Raw genomic sequence first — 22,825 nt, 5'->3', positions numbered from 1 at the left:
AAGTGCTTTACAAATAAATGTGAATTGAACTGAATAAATTAACTGTCAAGACAATATATATAATTATTATTCTTTTTTGATTGTATAAGGCTGCCATTTGTTCTTGACATGTTTCTTGAGATCTACTCAAACTCTCTTTTTTGCTGGTAGTAAAATTACATTCAAGCTCTTCATATTCAGCAATATTATTGATCATCTGACTGAATGAAAACTGAACTGAGCTGGACGATGATGACATCACTGCTTTCTGCAAAAGCTGCTTTATAGATTAACTTTATAGATGTATAGATGAACTCATTTTATAACTGATGAACTTTACAGTTATTGAACAGAACTGAATAAACATTGAACTGACCTCAGCTGAACAATGACACGATTGTCTATTAATTGAACTCTGTTTGCATAACTGATGTTTATCCCTGTGAAGCTGCTGTGAAACAATCTCTATTGTATAAGCGGACTTGACACTGATGTGAATATAGACTTATTTTGGCCTACGTGCACAGACTGCAAAAGCCAACCCAACTAAAGACAAATATCTTAGAAAATGATGAAATAGTTCTAAAGTAGTTGCATTAATTTGGAATTTTAGTTAGTTTGGAATGTTTCATCATCACTCTTCAGTTTAGCGGACATGAAAGGCCCAGAGACACATTCTTGATTATGACCCAAGTATGGATACTAGAGGCACAGAGGACTCAGTGTAGAAACACAATACAGTTCCTCATTCCATTCAATCAAGGAAATCTGAGAGAAAACCATGTCAGTCTGTATTAATTAGTTATATAAAATCAAGGCAGAAATAAACCTAAGGATCAAGAAGGGTTTGGGCTTCCCAACTTTAAATATTATTATTGGGCAGCTAAGTTAAATACTTCAGCGTGGAAAGATCGCTTCAGTGGAGTTAGGAGACAAGCCAGAATGGTAAGCAATTGACGAAGCTTCTTGTAATAAGATTTCATTAATAGCTCTGTTTAATAGTCCCATTAAAATTGTTGTAAAAAAAACCCAATTGAAGCATAGTTATTTCTAATTTAATTGAAGTGTGTAAGGAAATTAAGGTATATTTAAAAATTCCAGATATACTGTATATCTGGATACTCCAATAATCGTGCTTTTCATCCGGGGTTACATGGTAAACAATTTTTTTCAATGGAAACACATGGGTGTAGTATAGTAACAATCTCCTTTGAACAGTTAAAACAATGCCATGCTCTTGTTCCTGCACATTTTGCCCGTTATTTACAAGTTTGAGACTTTGTTAGTAAGCACAATCCCACTTTAGAGAGGATTGTTAATGTACACCCTGAGTGGTAAACTTTTACTAATTACTTCTAGAAAAGGTATAGCACAGAAAAAATAAAACATGACTGGGAAGAGGAAATTGGTTTTTAATATTCATAAAAACGTGGGGTGAGTGATTGAGAAATGTACATACATGTTCTGTGAATGCTAGACACAATTTGATTCAGTTCAGGGTAATTCATAGGCTTCATTATTCTAAATCAAAACATCATAAAATGTATCCAACAATTTTTCCTGTAATAAGTGTAAAAGGCCCTGTTTCATTCTTTATGGCCATGTAGTAAAATATCGGAAATTTGAATTTAAAGTTCTTTCTGAAGCACAATCTATTGATCTGGATCTTGAGCCTTGCATTGGACTTTTAGGAGCAGAGAATGGCTTTTGCAGTAAGTAGGCTATTTTGCTGTTATGATGCTTGCAAAAAGACTTATTTTACAGATGTGGAAAGCAGATTCTGTCCCTACTTTTGAGATGTGAGCTAGGGAACTGGGAAATATGTTGCAGTGTGTCATGTATTTGATATATAGTGTGTTTATATTCTCAGAAACTGAAAGCGCTATTGTTTTCTTCTGCTGACGTTGGCAACTCGAGTCTTCGTAAAGCTTTAGATGAAAATTTGCTGTAGAAAATATGTCCCTCTCCACAGTAAGTGTATATTTGTCCTCTCAGAACTACTCTCATCAATGAGAGGCCAATCACTGATACTGATCGCACAAGATACATGCAAATACTATGGGATTTAGCATTATAGCTAAAAGCAAGCTAAAAGAAAGGACTCCCTATTCCCTATGACACCACTAGAGGGCAGACATAAACTTCTCAAGTACAGGACATCATCATGAATGAGACATTGTTGTCAAAAGGAACAGCACACTGATATTAGATACTGTGCTAATAAGTGTTACATCACCTACTAACCATACATACACAGAACATTTGAAGTACGTCCAACTAGTCTGTTATGATGTGTTTTTTATTTATTTTATTTTTTACATCAAACCAACATAATTTGAAACTGTTGGTGGTCACTAGAACCGAAAGCTTTAACATATATTTATGTTACTCATATAGCATTATCTAGTCAATTGTTCAGAGTAGTCATCAAGCTCATACAGTGAAAAACAAATCAGGCACTGTGCTGCAGTTTTCTTAAAGCCCTCTTCAAAAAGCACAGCTTGCAAAAGTGACTGAGGCTGAACAGCGGGTGCAGACCCACAGGACACAGCGTGCAAGGAATGTAAACTAAAGTAGCTCTATGAAGAGAACCTCCAGGATCCCAGTGATATGACTGACAATCACCAGGTAATTAACATCAAATCTCAAGTTACAGAGCCAGATATGTGTCAGCCTTCAGTTTTAGCTGATGGTTTGCATTAGTAGTCAAACGTTTCTTGAAATGATGTTTCATAAACAAAGTTCAGGAGGTGCAAGTTCAAATGATCTATCCAATCAACATGTCATAAGCAATTATCAAGTGTAATCCTATCAGCACACAGTCGACGTTCCTCGACAGTTTTCAGCATCCCACCACCCCCCGACTCCTCACTCTTGACTTGTTCCTACCACAGCCATTTATTCTATCTGACTTATTTGTAAGTGTGAACTTGTGAAACAGGCATCAACACATTGACCATCAGACTGAGTAATTGATGTACGCAAATAATTAAGTTCTGGTGCAATCCATTAAAAGCTGCACAAAGAGCAGCTTTAATATGATTATGGGTACTAATTTGGATCTTGTATGGTTTATCCAGGGTTCCTCAAACTCGGTCCTGGAGGGCTACTGTCCCGCACAGTTTAGCTCCAACCCTGATCAAACACACCTAGCTTTTTGTTTGATCAGGGTTGGAGCTAAACTGTGCAGGACAGTAGCCCTCCAGGACCGAGTTTGAGGAACCCTGGTTTATACTTTAAGGGCTATTAATTGTGGGATAAGTTCCCCTTCACATAAAAGTCCTCAAATAAAGTTCTGCACCTATTGACATACAGTAAGTGTTCAATTATTGCTGCCATGATTGCACACATTGGCTGGATATACTCATACCTGGTGCTGTCTTTCCAGTAAGGACCAGCTTGTTTGGCTGGTTGCTGGCCTTCAGCTTCTGGGTACGGGGCGGGTGCAATGTTTGTCTCGCCTGCCGTTGTCTCTTCAACTCTTCCTCGCGCTCCTGGGCTGCCCGGATCTCCTCTTCGATCATGGACAGGGTTCTCTGTTTGCGCGAGCGCAGCTTGAACGGCCCTGAGGCGACTTCTGTGTCCTGAGCACGAGTGACAGCCGCTGTGCTCCTGAGCTCTGCCGCCTCAGAGTACTTACTGAAATAGCTGAATTCTGGTTTCTCCGCTGGTGGTGGAGAGGGACTGGGGGGTTTGTAAGTGTTCACTGGGATAACTGGGGCGGCTTGAACTACAGTTATTTGAGGAGTGATTGTTCTCCTCTCCGCCGGAGGGGATGGCACTTTGGGAGGTGGTGTGACAGTAGATCTCTCCACTAGGGATTGGGGTTGAATGCTTTCCACATGTCTCTCGGGGATAGGGGACGAATGTTGAGTGGCCTGAAGAGGCTCCCATTTGTCATTCTGCTGAGCAATGGCTTGCTGGATAGCATTTTGGACAAGAATACCAGCATGGTATTCCAACTCTTCTTCCGTCAAGCCTTCTCCGTGATAAGACCCACTCTGTTCACCTGGAGATTTGATATCATTTTCATGTTTCCCATTGATTGGTGTAGTGGCCATTGGAGTTGAGGGAAAAGAGAACTCCCCAAGAGAGTTTTCCAAATAGATACTCATGGTCTCATTTGATGCACCACTGTCACTTATGTTGTCCATACTGAAGTCATTGGAGAGGGTCTCGAGTACAGTGGTGTCCTGAGACCGTAGGGATAGGTCATCTAACCCGGAGTCAATTTCTTCCGTATGGTAGGAGCTGTTCAGAGAACGTTGACAGAAATCAGAATCCTCTTCCTTCACAATGGTCATTACTGCCCGGGCACACGTAAATTCATCATCTTTAAACTCGTTCTGAGCCAAACCATCTTTGGGTGGTATGACAGATTCTCCGGAGGAGCAGTAAATCTTTTCAGCTTTGACTGTAGTAACTTCACTTCCGTCATAGGATGTGACCCCTTCTTGATTGGCAACTGTGACAGAACCGCATGGCCCCTCTACATGCGAGACCTCGGGAGTCCTGCAGAAAGGTTTGGCGGAGTAAAGCTGCGGTGCCACGTTCCTCTTAGGGGCTGTGGGCTGCTTGCTATGATCCATCTGCAGAAATTGCTTGCGTGCTGCAGAAAAGTCAATCTCTTCCATGACAACATCCTCCTTGTTTCCTGCTTCAGGTTGGATGAAGGAGATTGTCTGTCTGGGTGCAGCTTGTGGCATACTGTTGGTTTCTGGCCTCCTCTGCTTCCTCTCCTCATATCTTCGAAGAGACTCCAGCTGTTCTGGCTCCAGCTCCTCTTCCAGTGCCTTTTCCTGAGGTGGATTCCACCATTTTGCTGCAATTCCAGGATTTTTCTTGACTGCCTGACCCCGAATGAGTTCCAGCCTTTCCTTCTCTAGCTCTGCAATCTCCTCCGTGGGTCTGACTTTCTTCACCCGGATTTCTTTCTCAGTTGGGTTGTCAAATAGTTTTGATGGTTTCTTCTCTTCATGAAATGGTCGGAGCTCAAAACGTGCCTCTTTTTTGATTGCTGTCCTAGGGGACTCAGGTGACCTTGTACAGTCGTTTCCTATCATCGCTGAATGACCATTGGGTTTAGTGTTAAAGTTATCATCAACAAAAGTGGTCTGTTTTTTCCCTTCTAAAACAACTTCATGGTTGTGTAAGGGTGATGTGTCACAGGTATGTACAGATGGTCCAGTTCCATGAACTCTAATTGAGTTCATCTCTGGGGAACTTGTCCCATTTGAAGTCATTTCGGCCCTGGGGTCACAGCAGTTGTCCTCAAGGACCTGATCCAGGTACAGGATTTCCTTGGCCACTTCGCTGTCCAGTCCTTCTCCCCCATGTCTCACTCTGTTTTGCCCACTGCTCACATAACTTTGCTGGGTCTCAGTCTGAACTTCAAGCTCCATACTGCTCTCACCAGCGGATATCACACTCACTGAATCGAAAAAACTCACAGTCTTCAGGCTTCTCTCTCTTTTCAGCTCACTGTCATCCTCTGAGAGTACAGGGGACTTCTAGGGAAATAAAGACAGAGATCGCATTAGTTCAATCATGCATTCATAATTCTTCTTCTTCACAATATTCACTGCATTAGGGATGAGCATTTAGTGAGCAACTGGGTTTGTTTGATGACCTGAACACTATTTCTGAACTTGGGTGCGCACTTGAGTCTACTTAAGAAGGTGTTCTGTGGTGCAGTTTCTGTGAACTTTTGCTGATATAAGAGAAATTGCAGAAGTGAACCGCTCTTGATTATGTAGAATTTGTGTCTTTGCATGCAAAAATGCAACATTGAAAATAATGTCATATATGATGCAAATATGTGCATAGATGGACCCCTGCCCCAAACCAAAAGTACTTGGTTTATTTATCTGAAGAGTACTTCAGTTGTTTTTGTGTGCAGATTATCAGAAATTTCCAAAACTAAGGGAACCCCAATTATATTGGTTGCTACACCACCAACTGCGTGAACATCAAAGACCAAAGCAACATCCCAAAGGAAATATTGCATGTGACCATCATGCATAATAAAGGTGGACTGTGATAAGATGTGGAAGATAATGGGTTTGTTGAACTCTGACCTCTGCTATCTGATCCTTAGTTTTAATAATTTAAGGTCTCTTCTCTAGGTCTACTCAGTGGTGAAATGGAGTTGCACAAGTCTCAAGTGAGAAGAAAACATGGGACTTTCATCTTAGTATCCCCATTAACACACCCACATCAAATGATAGGAATTCATGCATATCGTTTTGGAAAATACCATTGACCTGCAATGGAACATAAAGTACATATATTTTCTGTTTCAATTTCTTCTGTTTGCTTGAAGGATTTTCATTGATGCATTTGGCAGAGCATTCATCCAAAGCAACTTACATCTGTTTTCCTGTGTATCAAACCCATGACCTTTCATAAGTAACAGGGACATCATAAGATAAGCGAGGTTGTAATGATTTATGCTCAGCTCAACTCATGAGAAACAAACCAAACACAGACTAATTCATTTTTTTAAAGAAAAACATAAAAGGAAAGGTTTTGCATGCCCTAGTTTTCTTTATACCCCTCCATCTCTATGTCTAATGGGTGTGAGTGGGTAATAGATCCTAGTTATTTACCAAAAGAAAACACCGATGTCTAGACTATGTAGACACTTTATTTTCAGAGGAGTAATTGCAGGGGTTTTTCTATTGCATGGATCTGGTACCGATACCTATAAGTGGTCTAGTACGGTAACCCTGTGGGAGATTGTTGAGATGCATTTGGAGAATGAAGCACAGTAAAGTCTCCTCAGGGGAAAATACCACTTATTACACTGAGCTTTGCTTTCATTGCTACTCATTCAGCAGATGGGACAGTCCTTTTTAAATGAAAAATCTGACAGAGCCTTTTAAAAAAAAAAATTTGTCTTCGGGCATTTTCAAATTTTTTGAGGAATGACAAGCTTGCTAAAATATGTTCTACATTTTTTCTTTAATGTTATTAGTGAATGCAAGTTTCTATTTAATGCTTTCCTGTTTAACATTGGCTACACATTTGGTATGCTGTTCCAACTGAAATGATTCTGCTGATATTGGTTCCAAGTTTGGAAACCACAGGATGCCACAAACCAAAGCAAGTAAACTGCAAACTTTAGCAAACCTTTAACAACAAACAACCACTGCATCCATACAAGATACTAAAACGTGAAAGTGTTATTGCTAGTAAGTCCTGTCTAGAGAGCAGTTTTACTGAGCCAAACCGTTATAGTGCTGTATTCTCTGGTAAACAGAGGCCATTGCAGGAATCCTGTTTCTTTGCTCAGCATTTATGTTTTACAGGCGAGTGTGCATGCCTGAGCAATTTCAGTTGTTTGCTGTTGTTTGAAAGTTGGTGTTCCTGAAAAGGCTAGTCAGAAACCTGTAAAGAACATAACGGTAATATAACCTGCCATAAATGGAAAAGCATAATAAACTAGTGTGAGTGCAGCATAGAGATGTTATTTTTACTGGACAGCCTAGAAAAGAGGAATTTGTTTTGAAATAACTTTATTTTCAGCTCAAAGTCATGCGCTATTTCAGGTGATGGTGTGTTCATGGCCACATAAAGTAAACCTATTCCTGTTTTATCACTGGGTGGAACAAAATCTATATTACATCCTTAGAACTGGGATACTAATACACTTTTAACCAAAATTTCTTTATGAGCAAATAAATATCACTGAGCAAATCCTTTAACAACATTATAAAACAATTTAAATTTACACTCCACTTTAGAAGAACCATTTTTTCTCCTCAAAAAAGCTTTCAATGTATAGTTATTAAAATATATATTTTTATTTTCTTAGTGTGAATAACTTCTAATAAACATTTTTCCACTTTAAAGAACATTTAGTTCAATGGAAAGATTCCATGGATGTTTAAAGGTTCTTCATTGAACCATTGATTCCAATAAAGAACCTTCATTTTAAAAGTGTCTCATTATTAGGCCTACATTTATTGAACATTCATATTTTTAATCATAACAACAACATGATCAAATATATTCATCTAAAAACATGATCCAGCATTTTATAAAAGCAATAATCGAATCAAAGGCAGTGTTTGCATTAATTTATATAAGTGCCAAATGAACATACAGAACTAATATTACCAGATTTTCCCAAAGCATGTAAGATGGCTTGATCTAAAAAAGCAGAACATGAACTGTTGAAGTGAATCTGCAGATTTAATTCAGATCAAACAGTGTTAATAACTTCCTTCTTATCTCAAGCTGTTCTGGGTCTGAGTAGCAGACAGTGTCACGTGTCTTTAATGTGGCATAAGACGCCTTTCTTCAGTCACACAGACCACCCTTCCCTTCAGCGTGTGTTCACTAGCGTCCAGCCCAAACTCTCACCAAATTAGGAAGTCATGTGAATTTCCCTCAAGCCAACAGCCTAGGACAGATTTACATACAGAGCATTGAGCTGAGCACTACAAAACACTTAATCAACTCAACAGTTCTGAAACAAAGCCATGATAAAATATGAATCTGTATTAGTCTGCATGAGGGCACTCCTTTCCTCATGCGAAACCGAGTGATGATCTAGTGGTTAGAAATTGTTTGACATCACCGTTGGTGAAAGGTTTCATGAGAAGCGCCACGTGTTTTTACCACAGTCTCATGTGTCCTGTTCAGCACTTCCCACAGCGGGCGAACATCCAATCAAGCATTAAGAGCACAACACATGGCGTTTCCCTCTCTTTCTCCCAAACAACTCTCACACATAAGAAGAAATCACACTCACATCTCTTTAATATCTCAACTAGTCCTCAGCAATGAGTTCTGATAAGAGATCGAACACTCCTGCTTGTCTTAAGTCTTCTCAAAAGAGATCTCAACAGTATCTCAAATTGTGCTCAGATTTCCCAAGATACTAAAGACTGTAATTTTAATATGAATTTCTCATCAGATTCTTCCAAGATCAAGTAAAAAAACAACAGTGACCATGCACGTATCTTCAGCAAAGAGTTTGACATGAATCACAACCTTTGATTCTCAACTGAAGTATTCAAAAGTTGTAGAGAAAGACAAAGACTTAGGGCCAGATTTACTAACGGGGACGGGATTTACTAAACACATGTAAACAACAAAAATGCGAATATGTGAAAACGGTCACGTCATGCGCATGTGTATTACCTGTTCAGTCTATAGTGTGTCTTTACAAAGTAACATCGCCAACTACTGGCCTGGCATGAATAATACAGCGTTTTTTTGTCGTTTTTTTTAAAGCAAGGCCAAGATGATTCGTTAAAGAAACATAACTAAGAAATCCATCTCTTGAACAGTGAAAGAGCAACCTCTAGCAATCCTCATTTTTATCTTTTCAATAACCATAAGCCACTCTCAGCTGTCTTTGCAGTGGCTGTGCATTAAATCTGTATTCCCCGGAGTCTGTGGCCCTGAGCAGTCAGAAGTGAAGGGACGTCCGTGTGTCCTCAGAGGAGCAGACGCTCCCCACGGATGTTCCTCTAAACCCCCTCTGACATTCCCGGCATACTTCAGCTGTCTTCCAGGCTCCGGCGGTCTAATAGAAGTGATGAAGGATACACAGCCCTGCCTCACGTCACTTAACTGTGTGTGTGTGTGTGTGTGGGGGGGTATCTACATGGTCTTGAATGTGTATATAAACCTACAAAAGGCCAAGATGGATGGAGATAAACTCCTTGTATATTTATACAACTTGTAAGTTAATGTGTTCATGGGCACAGTGCCTCACATTTGTCTTCTTACTCTGAAGCGGGTTTATTGGTGCCTCTGTTTACGTTGCGCTCTGCATGTTGTTGCCCTCACCGCATCTGGAAGTGTTTAGTCAGACAGACACCATTTGGGCCCTACTTTCTCTTTCAATACAGTGGCCCCAAAAAGTATTTGGCCACTTAAGCCATGTTTAGGAATGTATGAATGTCTCTGAGGCATTTTTTGCATCGACTTGTAAGTAAGTGTTCTCCAGGCGATATTTAATGGAGGTACAGACAGGTGTAGATCATTATATCAAATATGTTCTACCAATGTTTGACAATCATTTCGTCATTTAAAACCTAAAAAAATTCCTTCTTTTAAACAAAAGCCACTTGGTTTGATATTTTGTTGCTGGGTTGTTTCAACCCACGTTTGGGCCAAATATGGACAAACCCAACTGTTGGGTTAAAATTTTTGGTCCCACTTTATATTAAGTGGCCCTAATACCTGTGAACTTACATGGTAACTACATGTGTACATAGTATGTAACTACAGTGTAAGTACACATTAGTACATAGTATCTACAACTGTATTATTAGTGTAACTACACGTATGTAACAACCCACTTAATGGTATGTGTAAGTACAAATGTGTAACAGGACATTGGTAACAACACTTGGTAACACTTTATTTTACGGTGCCCGTGATACAGAGTAATTACATAATTAAGTACTTAGTAGTAGATGTTGTAATAACATGTAACTACATGTACTTAACATGTAATTAAGTTATGGAACAGCCTGTACTTACACATTGTAATTACACACATGTAATAGGCAGCTACTGTTACACATATGTAACAAGCCGGGTCAGTTACATATGTGTTACCAACTTGGTACAATGTAATTATATAAGAAAGTACTTAGTACTACACAATGTAACAAAAAGTACTTTAATATATTACTAAGGTGTGAAAAGCCTGCAGGGGTAACATGGGCTGTTACGCCTATGTAATGGTCAAAGTCTGTTACACAGCCGTTAGTGTAACCGGGAGATCCAGATCTGTACTTTAGTTTGGATTAACTCACTAGTTCACAGCATAAATACATGTAGTAGCTTCATAATTACATTGCAATTACATAATATTACACAGGGATAAGCTACGTAAAATAAAGTGTATCAAGAATGTACTTAAGTGTACTTCATGTGTATCTACATACCTTATCTGTACTGTAGTTTGGATTAACTCACTAGTTCACAGCATAAATACATGTAGTAGCTTCCTAATTACATTGCAATTACACAATATTACACATGGATAAGCTACGTAAAATAAAGTGTATCAAGACTGTACTTAAGTGTACTTCATGTGTATCTACATACCTTATCCATCTGTACACATGAAGTACACTTAAGTACAGTCTTGATACACTTTTTGATACATTGTGTAGTACTAAGTACTTTCTTATATAATTACATTGTACCAAGTCGGTAACACATATGTAACTGACCCGGCTTGTTACATATGTGTAACAGTAGCTGCCTATTACATGTGTGTAATTACAATGTGTAAGTACAGGCTGTTCCATAACTTAATTACATGTTAAGTACATGTAGTTACATGTTATTACAACATCTACTACTAAGTACTTAATTATGTAATTACTCTGTATCACGGGCACCGTAAAATAAAGTGTTACCCAAAATTTTTTCACTTCAGTAAGTACACATGTGTAACAGTAATTATGTAACTACATTTTGTAACAACAATATGTAGCCTATTTGTTGTTCCACTTCCACATGCAGTTTTAGATACTGCAGTTACCAGTTGGAATACATGTATTTATGACTGGCAGGACTAATGTTGAATTACGACTAAAGTTTCACCTTGTGATACCAGTGTTACATGGTAACTCCTCAGGAACTGTCCACTTAATATAAAGTGTAATTGTTAAGGTAATTGTTGTGTACATCAGTGTCGTTACATGATAATTCCATAGGAACTGTCGACTTGTTGGAAATTAAATACATTTATACCCAAACTGGTAACTGCAGTATCTAAGACTGCATGTGGAATTGGAACAACAAATAGGCTACATATTGTTGATACAAAATGTAGTTACATAATTACTGTTACACATGTGTACTTACTAATGTGAAAAAAGTGTTGGGTAACACTTTATTTTACGGTGCCCGTGATACAGAGTAATTACATAATTAAGTACTTAGTAGTAGATGTTGTAATAACATGTAACTACATGTACTTAACATGTAATTAAGTTATGGAACAGCCTGCACTTACACATTGTAATTACACACATGTAATAGGCAGCTACTGTTACACATATGTAACAAGCCGGGTCAGTTACATATGTGTTACCGACTTGGTACAATGTAATTATATAAGAAAGTACTTAGTACTACACAATGTATCAAAAAGTGTATCAAGACTGTACTTAAGTGTACTTCATGTGTACAGATGGATAAGGTATGTAGATACACATGAAGTACACTTAAGTACAGTCTTGATACACTTTATTTTACGTAGCTTATCCATGTGTAATATTGTGTAATTGCAATGTAATTAGGAAGCTACTACATGTATTTATGCTGTGAACTAGTGAGTTAATCCAAACTACAGTACAGATAAGGTATGTAGATACACATGAAGTACACTTAAGTACATTCTTGATACACTTTATTTTACGTAGCTTATCCCTGTGTAATATTATGTAATTGCAATGTAATTAGGAAGCTACTACATGTATTTATGCTGTGAACTAGTGCGTTAATCCAAACTAAAGTACAGATCTGGATCTCCCGGTTACACTAACGGCTGTGTAACAGACTTTAACCATTACATAGGCGTAACAGCCCATGTTACCCCTGCAGGCTTTTCACACCTTAGTAATATATTTAAGTACTTTTTGTTACATTGTGTAGTACTAAGTACTTTCTTATATAATTACATTGTACCAAGTTGGTAACACATATGTAACTGACCCGGCTTGTTACATATGTGTAACAGTAGCTGCCTATTACATGTGTGTAATTACAATGTGTAAGTACAGGCTGTTCCATAACTTAATTACATGTTAAGTACATGTAGTTACATGTTATTACAACATCTACTACTAAGTACTTAATTATGTAATTACTCTGTATCACGGGCACCGTAAAATAAAGTGTTACCAAATTTTGTTACCAATGTCCTGTTACACATTTGTACTTACACATACCATTAAGTGGGTTGTTACATATGTGTAGTTACGCAAATGTTACAGCTGTAGATACTATGTACTAATGTGTACTTACACTGTAGTTACATACTATGTACACATGTAGTTACCATGTAAGTTCACAGGTATTAGGGCCACTTAATATAAAGTGGGACCAAATTTTTAATGTAAAATTGGGTTGTGTTTGTCCATATTTGACCCAAACATGGGTTGAAACAACCCAAAATGTTTTAGATTATAATGAAAGGAAATTTCCAGTGTGGTTAAAGTGTTCAAAATATGTTTTCAGGCCTCCAATTATGTCAAAGAACAGAATTTTTGTTCAGTTTTAACGGTTACGCAAGATGCCTGTGTCTAGCATGACTTTCAGCAGCTCATAAGGACAGACCCATCAAACCACACCGCTGATGAAAGACTCCTGAAATAGGATTATCAACTCTACCGGCGCAGACAGAGAACGCAGGACTTCAAAACATGAAACAATCCCAATCATTTCTCAATTAGATCCAGTGGATAGCAAACAGAGACTTAAGGCAAGTGCTTCTTGGAGTTTAAGAAGAGATCTTAACAATATCTCATCAAATTATACTTCGATACCAAAGTCTGCGGTCAAATATCAGAGATCATTATGGACAAGAAAAAAAATGCCAGGTCACACTTTATATGAGGTGACCTTAACTACTAACATTAAATACCCACAATACTAGATTCACTGCATGATGTTTTGGATAATGCATTTATTGCTAATGAGTTTGAGGAATGGTTGGGTTTAGGAGTAAATGTAGGGTTAGGGGGTTTGGGGTTACTGGGTGAGATAATAATGTTAATTAAAAGCAAGTACTTTAAATGTACTTACAATGCACCGACATGTACATTAATAAGTAAACTGTATTGAATGATTAAGGACACACAGTAGTAGTTAAGATCACCTATAAAATGAAGTCCCAAAATCAAATTACTCAACAATCATCATTTTTACTTCCCCTGATGTATTTTAGGAGAAACATCTCACACAAAGCTGATATATATCAACGAAACGAAACTAAGACCTCAAATAAATCTCCTGAGCGGTGTAACTTCTTAATCATTACTTCTCTCAGACTCAAAAAGAAATTATGAAACTATAGGCCTCACAAAACCGAATTCCAAAGAAGAGTGAGTTTTCTTCCTACCTTTTTCATACTTTCCCAATTTTCTTAACAGACTTCTGCCATGAAATTAGAGCTCCTTTATATGAAAAAACGAAAACCCAGCAAATGCTGGAAGTCCTGAGTGCCCTGTTGTCAAATCTGTAATGTGAGAAAGAGTCCTCCTCACACTGTAAGGCTTTGAGGAGCCCCAGTGAAACCCGTCCCGGGGCGACTGCTTCCCACCCCCGCCCCTCTTCCTCATGTGTGCTTCACTCACCCCGCAACACTCGTTTCCGTCCGCTCTCCTACAATGCCTTTCTCTCTTCTGTCCGTCCCGCAGAGTCGGGACTCTTGTGATGTCACGGGCAGAGGGGGTCTGGTTTAAAAGTGAGGGGTGTGGTCTCCTCCTGTCCTCACACAAAGAAGCGCTCTGTCAGAGCCGAGGGAGTCTCCGAACTCCTCTGGAGAGACACCTTACAAGGAAAGGCGCAGGGCGTCTGGGTGAGCAACACTGTTCACCGCTGACTCAAAACACGCGGTCTGGACTCTCTTACTCACACTGGATACGTTTCAGAAGCTGATACAAGTGAATTTTCACCTCAGCACAGTACAATTATGGAAAAACACTTTTTAATAATTATATAGGCTAGTCACAAAGAACTGTGGACATTTCCTCCTCAAGGCTATGTAAGCAATAAGGTACGAGAGGCTAAATAAGTCACGGCTTAAAGGTGTTGTTAAAATTAGCTACAGTACACTCTAAAAAATGCTGGGTTGTTTTAACCCAATTTTGGGTTCAGCCATTGGGTTACATTTTTAAATGGCATTTTTGATCCAACGTTTGGGTTTGTCCATATTTGACCCAAAATTGGGTAAAAACAACCCAGCATTTTTTAGAGTGTACTAGCCTCGAGCACCTTATTGCTTTTATTAAATGGTTACCACATATTAAAGCCCAAAAATATGTAAAATCAGTAAAATCACTAAAAGCCTTCACTCTAAAAAATGCTTGGTTGTTTTAACCCAATTTTGGGTAAAATATGGACAAACCCAAACGTTGGATCAAAAATGCAATTTAAAAATTTAACCCAATGGCTGGGTTTGTCCATATTTGACCCAAAATTGGGTAAAAACAACCAAGCATTTTTTAGAGTGTTCCTTCCGCCGGAAAAAATAGTCCCTCACCGTGAACAGCAACAAGTTATATTATTTCGCCGTTAGATGGCGGCAAAGACTGTCTTTATGAGTGAGTCAGTCAGTAAAGAAGACTTCTATATTGAAAGGACTGAAAGTTGTGGACATGGAGAAGCAAGACGCAAGTGACAAATGACTAGCTTGTCAGGGCACGGGAAAACCCTTTAACTGTTAAAAGGACAAGATATCGCAGTGGACATTCAAACGGATATTTTATTACGAATATAGGACTGACCTGAAGGAAAACGCTATATCTACTGTAAACACAGACACCCGCTTCTCACAATAAATGACTCTATGAGCCTATGTTTGCGTTGCTAAGAGGGGTTGCTAAGGGTGTTGTGTAGTGATACATAGAACCGTTGGGTGAATAAAACACAGCTATTGACCAATCAGAATCGAGGACTGGAAATAACCGTTTTATAAATAGTGGTTACGGCATTGCTCTGTACTACCAATCATGATAATACTGATACTATCTGCTAACCCATTCACAGTGTCCAACCCGTCCCATAAACAGTTTGAATAACCACAATGTGATTTGTGTTCATCTAATCAGGCGTGTCGTACTCTTTTCAGGAATTTCCTCACAAAAGCTTTGGTGTAATATTTGTATCCCATCCCATATTTGAACACCATCTTATCAGGTCATGAATTACACATTGTGAAATTGGGTAGATGATTAAATAGATGTCTAGATATTGTTTTCATTGAAATCTCAAAATAGCAGTGGGTACAGTATGTCCCTGACCAGATTTCGCTGTGGTAAGATTATAATGTCCTTGCGACAACAAGTGTCTTTTTTAAATGGGACAACAATAGAAATACAGATAAGAGGAGAAGAGATGCAGGCAAGATCGCTGTGAGAACTGAAAGCCACTCAGTCATACAAGGCTGTTAAAGAGTCTTTGTGCTAATAATAACAGCACACGCTCGTGTCTTTACTGAGACACACAAAGGGCGCAGTATAACCTTCATGTCAACCAACACTTCACATGATAGACTAGACTGCTTAGTAAAAGAGTGTTTCAATAGCGTCTCCTCAATCTCCGTCACGCATCCTCCAAACCCTTATATAAAAAGTTAAAAAATGTTATTGGTGCCCAAATGAGTAAAGTTGTGGGTTGTTGGAAACTTCTCCTTCTCTGGCGTTTGAAGGCAGTGTGTTTTAATGGAGGATGTTGACAGCAGTGGGATGGGGTGTGTCATCCTCTACTAGAGAGATCCTTCCGCCCACAATCTGTGTGTGATTGTGCATCAGGAATAATAAACAGTGCTGGGGAGGCCACTGTCAGACTGTGCTTTATTATCTTACAGGCTTCTGATAATGTATTTTCACATCTGATCATGTTTCTTGGTGTATTTTAGCTGTAGTCAAGCTATACCTTTTCGAGAAAGTGCTTTACATGTGGAATCCCATTAAAAAATATTATGACATAAAAAGATGAAATTATGTCAAAAAAGGTTGAAATTATGAAAATAAGTCATAATGATGTTATCATATTTGTAAATTCACATAAAAGTCAAATTATGAGATACTAAAATCATATTTGTCAGATGCAAAGGTGAAATTATAACATAAAAGGTCAAAATTGACGAAAACTCAAAATTATGAGATACTAAATTATGAGATAAAACAGATAATTATTAAAGTTGAAATTAGGATATACTGTCAAATTTATGAAATGGACGATGAAATTTATATTAAAAAGTTGAAATTGTGACTAAATTGAAAAATAGTCAGAAGTCAAAATCATTATATAGCTACTATATCATATTTGTTATATAAAAAGTTGAAATTATGACAAAAAGCTCGGAATTATGATTTACTAAGTATACAAAGTCAAAATTGACAAATGTTGATATAATGAGATACTATGAGATAAAACAGATATTATGACATAAAAAGTTAAAATTATGATATACTACGTCACTTTTATTAGATGCAAACTTGAATTTTACAAAAATTCGAAATTATGAGATACTAAATTCTTTAGTAAGTTACAGACTTTTTTGTACATTTATGAAATTGAAGTCGGAATTTACATAAAAAGTTGAAATTGTGAAATACTACAGTGCTATGCATAAGTTTAGACACCCATGCTAAAGTTGACTAAAAAGAGGAATAAAAAATCATCTTTTGGAAATTGAACTTAATGCCTTAATTTAAAAAAATAGGAAAAATCCAACCTTTAAGGACACCAATTTTCTTTGTGAATGAATAATGTATCGTAAATAAATAAATTTTCTCCCTTAAAATACAGGGTGCATAAGTTTGGACAACCCTATGTTAAATTCCCATAGAGGCAGGCAGATTTTTATTTTTAAAGGCCAGTTACTTCATGGATCCAGGATACTCTGCATCCTGATAAAGTACATTATTCATTCACAAAGAAAATTGGTGTCCTTAAAGGTTGGATTTTTCCTATTTTTTTAAATTAAGGCATTAAGTTAAATTTCCAAAAGATGATTTTTTATTCCTCTTTTTAGTCAACTTTAGCATGGGTGTCTAAACTTATGCATAGCACTGTAAATTGAAATTATGATATAAAAAGTTGACATTTCTGATGTTATAATGATGTATATTTATGTTATAATTTTGATTGACCAAATCATGATATTTTTTTCTCATGTGGTGGAAATGGGCTTCCATATTATTTAAGAAGAACTAAAACTCGAACTAAAACCCTTATTTAAATATCAGAATAAATGTATGCGATATATAATTAAAACAAGGTACTGTAATTTCCTTTAACACTGTGACAAAATTAAGCAATGTATTGTTTTGTTACACTATAAAAGCTAATTGTTGAATACAGCTTGTTACTGGAAAAACTAGAAGATATGTAGAAGATAACTAGAAGAAAAATCTGTTGTCATTCAACTATTAAATTAAATGCTTTTTATTACTTGCCAATACTGGCCATGCTTGAAAAATACCACACATACAGTAACATTGTGCAATCTAAAGATGGCCACATGGAGGTCATGTATTCCAGATGTGCCATCAGCTGTCAGATGAAAGGCAGCGCTCTTCAGATATAACACACCTCCTTGAGTGAGCCTAATATACTGCTATTAAATGAATACAATCATCCCAACCTCAAACCCAAGCAGTTCAAACCACACACATGCTAGGAATTATTACCTATTTATAGCTTGAAGACCAACCAAGAATCACTCTCAAAAGGCAGTTATAAACCGTCTTACTCAAGAAAGCCTTCACAAAAGTAACAACACAAAGTGAGATTAACCTCACAGGTGCCACTTTTAGAGCCCTCAGAACCATAATAGGACAATAATAGAACCATAATAGAACCATAATAGAACCATAATAGAATCATAAAAGAATCATAATAGAACCAAAATAGAACCATAATAGAACCATATCAGAACCATAATAGGACCATAATAGAACCAAAATAGAACCATAATAGAACCATAATAGAATCATAATAGAACCAAAATAGAACCATAATAGAACCATAATAGAACCATATCAGAACCATAATAGGACCATAATAGAACCAAAATAGAACCATAATAGAACCATAATAGAACCAAAATAGAACCATAATAGAACCATAATAGAACCAAAATAGAACTAAAATAGAACCATAATAGAACCATAACAGAACCATAATAGAACAAAAAAAGATTCCGGGCTCTATTATACATTCGGTGCAATGCGGCGCCAGGCGCGACACAAGCGTGTTTTGCTAGTTTCAGCCCGACGCAGTTATCATTTTCACGTCCTGCGCCACGTTGTTTAAATAGCAAATACATTTGTTCGCCCATGAGCTGCTGGTCTGAAAATGAGGTGTGTTCATGCGCGTTGATGGTGTGTTGCTATTTTGAGGAACTGAAATAGACTTTTTCAGAATATTTTTTTTGTTATTTAAAGAGCGCGTTAGTAATGTGCGCCTATAGGCGGGTCCACACTTTGTCCTGTAGATGTTCTGCTTGAGAGCTTTAACCTCGAGCATGAGCAGATCTGTTTCCTCGCTAGAGAAGCGTACAGTTTTTCCGCTTGCAAATTCCACTATGTAAATAGCGAATCCTCCATGTCGCGAGCGCAACTGGCTTTTAAAGGGAATGTGAGATGAGACTCTGATTGGTTTATTTCACGTTACGCCCAAAACACACCCATTAGTCATTAAGAGAATCGGGACGACCCTTTTAGACCATGCGCCGGGAGCGCCGACCATTTTCCCTTGCGCCGTGCACTTTAGACCATGCGCTTAGATCCTTAAAATAAGGCCCATTCACTGCAGATGCTTGGAAAAGAGCAACAAGCACAGTCTGCAGAATTTCTCATTTTGTGTTCCACGCACACACACATTTTCATGTTTAAAGGAAAACACGCTTCAAGAACTCACAGAGAGAGAGAGAGAGTGAGAGAGAGAGTGAGAGAGAGGGAGAGAGGGAGAGAGAGAGAGAGAGAGAGAGAGAGAGAGAGAGAGAGAGAGAGAGGGAGAGAGAGAGAGAGAGGGAGAGAGGGAGAGAGAGAGAGAGAGAGAGAGAGAGAGAGAGAGAGAGAGGAGGGAGGAAGCAGCTGAGGTTTATGAACACTTTATGCTTCAGCAAATACTGCCGACAGTCTTCACTTCTAAAAGAATTAAAGTCGTGTTTGTGGATGAACATGCTAATATGCTAATACAACAAAAACCTCTTTGAGAAAGGAAGAAATTAAGTCAGCTTTTAGAAGAGATGGTTTTAAAAACAAAACAAAGACAGCACATTTAGAGACAAGGAGGTGGAGAGGAGAATAAACGCAGGACATTGTGCTTAACACCCTGTCACCGCCCTGCCTAAAATATGACCTCTAATCTACGGGAAGACACGCAGAAGAGGCTCATCTGGATGTTGTCAGCCGGGTAAATGGGAAACATCAACACCCTAAACACACGAACACAAGGATGGCCTCGTCCCAGAAGCCCAATCAAAATATTGTTTTGTGAATGCGTTGCCAACTATAAAAGGCTAAAAGTCATTGTAGACGTATTTCAATTAGCCTTAGTACTTACAACAGCTAGAGCTGGTTGAAACACAACTTGTTTCAACTTAACCTGGCTTAAGAGCCATTAGAAATGTCACCAACCCCAGTTAGTGAAAACTGAATTACAGTGGCTTAAAGGCTTATGTGCATTACTGAGGGGCTGTGAGCACACTCACACGTACACACATCATGGTATAAAGAGCAAAGGAGCATAATTGACTTACAACCAGCCTAATAGTGACTGGGCAGAAATACTAACTGCATTCATAAATCTCAAAGACTTTTCAATAAAGACTTCAACTAACTTTGTTAATCCATTCAATGGCCATGATAACAACCCCTATAGCAGCTTCTTTCGAAACATTCAAGTATGAAATCTCTGACTGAATAACTGAAAAACAAAAACAAAAAAAACATTTGGTAAACTTTTGTTTCATATCAGGCTAAAATGATTTTTTTCAGGATGGTTTGGCTAATGCACATTGGCTAATGGGTTTGAAGAATAAGGACCGTAAAAAAAAAAGACCAGCCAATGCCTTTATTTGTTCATAAAGCAGCTCTAATAGGGTAACACTTTATATCAATGGTCCACTTTAGATATTCTACTAACTATAAGTAACTTTGCACCTACATGTCAACTCTCATTAGAGTATTAATAGACTGTCTGCTTAATATCTGCTAACACTTTATTGTGATGATCCTCCAACAGACATTATACTGACTATAAGTTACTTTGCAACTTATTCTACTACCAGTTTACTAATACTCTAATGAGAGTTAGTTGACATGTAGTTGCTTATAGTAAGTAGAACGTCTAACGTGGACCATTGAAATAAAGTGTAAGCGATAAGGGTGTCATTATTCAGCTCAACTTCATTTATTTTATAATTCAATCCAGCTAAAAGAAGCATCAATACGTTTACATCCTCCCTCATAATGTGATTATAATGAGATTTAGGGAATATTGCGATCAAACTTTACCTCATGTAAACGCAATACTTCTATCAAATTTTATTAAAGGGATATTTCACCGCTGGAAAGAGGAATGTGTATTTAAATTGGGTAATTTATCTAGTAGAAATGTGAAATTATCCTACAATTAAGGAGCTTCATAAACACCCAAACTGGAACAGATTAATAGAGCCCTCCCTTTCAGAACAGTATTTATTAAAAATTCAGTGTGGAGAACATATGAGGAAACCAATGACCAATGTTTATAAAACCATTGCTTCAATGACAAGAGATAATTCATTTTATGTGAAAGGCAAAGTGGATTAGGGAGTTACGGCTTGAAATAAGTGAAGAAGTTTGGTTGGAGATATGTACTCACAAAGTCACGAACGCCAATTTGTGGAAGGAATTTCAATGGAAGATAAATAACAGATTTTTCAGAACACCACAAGCTGTGGCTAAAATAAATCCAAATCAATCAAGTCAATGTTGGAGGGGGTGCGGAGAGACAATGGCTACTCACTCACATGTTTTTTGGCAATGCCCATTGTTGGATAACTTTTGGAAATCCATGTTTACATATATTAATAAAGTATTGAATGTTGAACTGATAAGAGACCCTCTGATAGCAATTCTAGGGATGAAACCAGTGGTGATACACAGTAGGAAAAAGATGTATTTATTACAGATATTACTGATAGCAGCAAAGAAAACAATCACAATAAAGTGGCTTAAAGAGGAGTCGCCAAACCAAGCTGAATAGCTAACAATTTAGAGAAATATTTACACTATGGAAAAAATTACATATTTGTAGAGATTACAGAGGGAACTTTTTATTGAAAGATGGGCACCATTGACCATTAATTAACTCTGATTATCTGTCATGGGAACTTGTGTACAACCCATGTTTTGTTTAAAGTTGATGTTTGTTCTGTTCACATTGTTTACTTTAAATGTTGTTAATTATTTTTCATTTCTTCTTTTCCTTGTACCTCTGGACATATTTTCCTGTGGAATTGACCATATATGTAAGAACGTGTGTATGTTATGACCCCCTGGATATTGTTTCTGAGTGGAAGTAAGTGCCGTAAAAGGAGATCTGAAGAATATTCAAAATAAAAAATGAGTAACAAAAAAGAAAAGAAATGTGAAATTATTTAGAAGTGGGTGCCTTCTAGAATGAGAAAAGTAAAAAAAAATATTTTTGGCTCATGTGGATAAAAGACAACAATTCCCAGAATGCACTTGCTTCGCACGCCTACCGGTTACAGAGGCCAGTATCGGAAGAAATGATTCAACTAGGCTACTAGTCGACTTAATACTGAAAAGATGCCATTTTATCGTGAGTCTCCGTGACGAGTTAGTTGATAAATCAATTTAAAAACTAGCGTGTTTTCCAAATTGCTTTGTACCGGGATGTATAGCCATATGGGCGTGTTGAAAACATGCGGCACTCGCTCCTACTACTGGCTGTAGTCTCGAGCCTCTGGCCAGAAAAGCCTCCGATGATGACGCTAAATGAAGTAAAGGTTTTTTTCCAGACACACAATACAGAAATCTCTCGTCTCAGGGGGACATGAGGGAGAGAAGCACGGCCATTCAAAAATACTACCGGGTTTACTGATACAAAGCTTAATGCT

General features: G+C 37.7%; 1 protein-coding gene across 2 annotated transcripts in view; it reads right to left on the bottom strand.

Moving 5' to 3' along the window:
- Nucleotides 1-22,825, bottom strand: part of palm2akap2 (PALM2 and AKAP2 fusion) — a 132,282-nt gene that overhangs the window by 10,095 nt on the left and 99,362 nt on the right. The window contains exons 1-2 of one of the 2 annotated variants that reach the window (XM_079598862.1): nt 14,084-14,368; nt 3,350-5,489 (exon numbers count right to left, since the gene is read on the bottom strand). In XM_079598862.1, the coding sequence (XP_079454988.1) occupies nt 3,350-5,489; nt 14,084-14,092 (2,149 nt within the window). In that variant the 5' untranslated portion in view covers nt 14,093-14,368. Of the gene's footprint in view, nt 1-3,349; nt 5,490-14,083; nt 14,369-22,825 lie in introns of those variants that run through there. The other variant, XM_079598861.1, reaches the window with a different exon arrangement.

This window comes from Phoxinus phoxinus (assembly GCF_949152265.1).
Source record: "Phoxinus phoxinus genome assembly, chromosome: 23".
Lineage (NCBI taxonomy): Eukaryota > Metazoa > Chordata > Actinopteri > Cypriniformes > Leuciscidae > Phoxinus > Phoxinus phoxinus.
The sequence above is the reverse complement of the archived record's forward strand: the minus strand, read 5'-3'. Positions and strand labels throughout refer to the sequence as shown.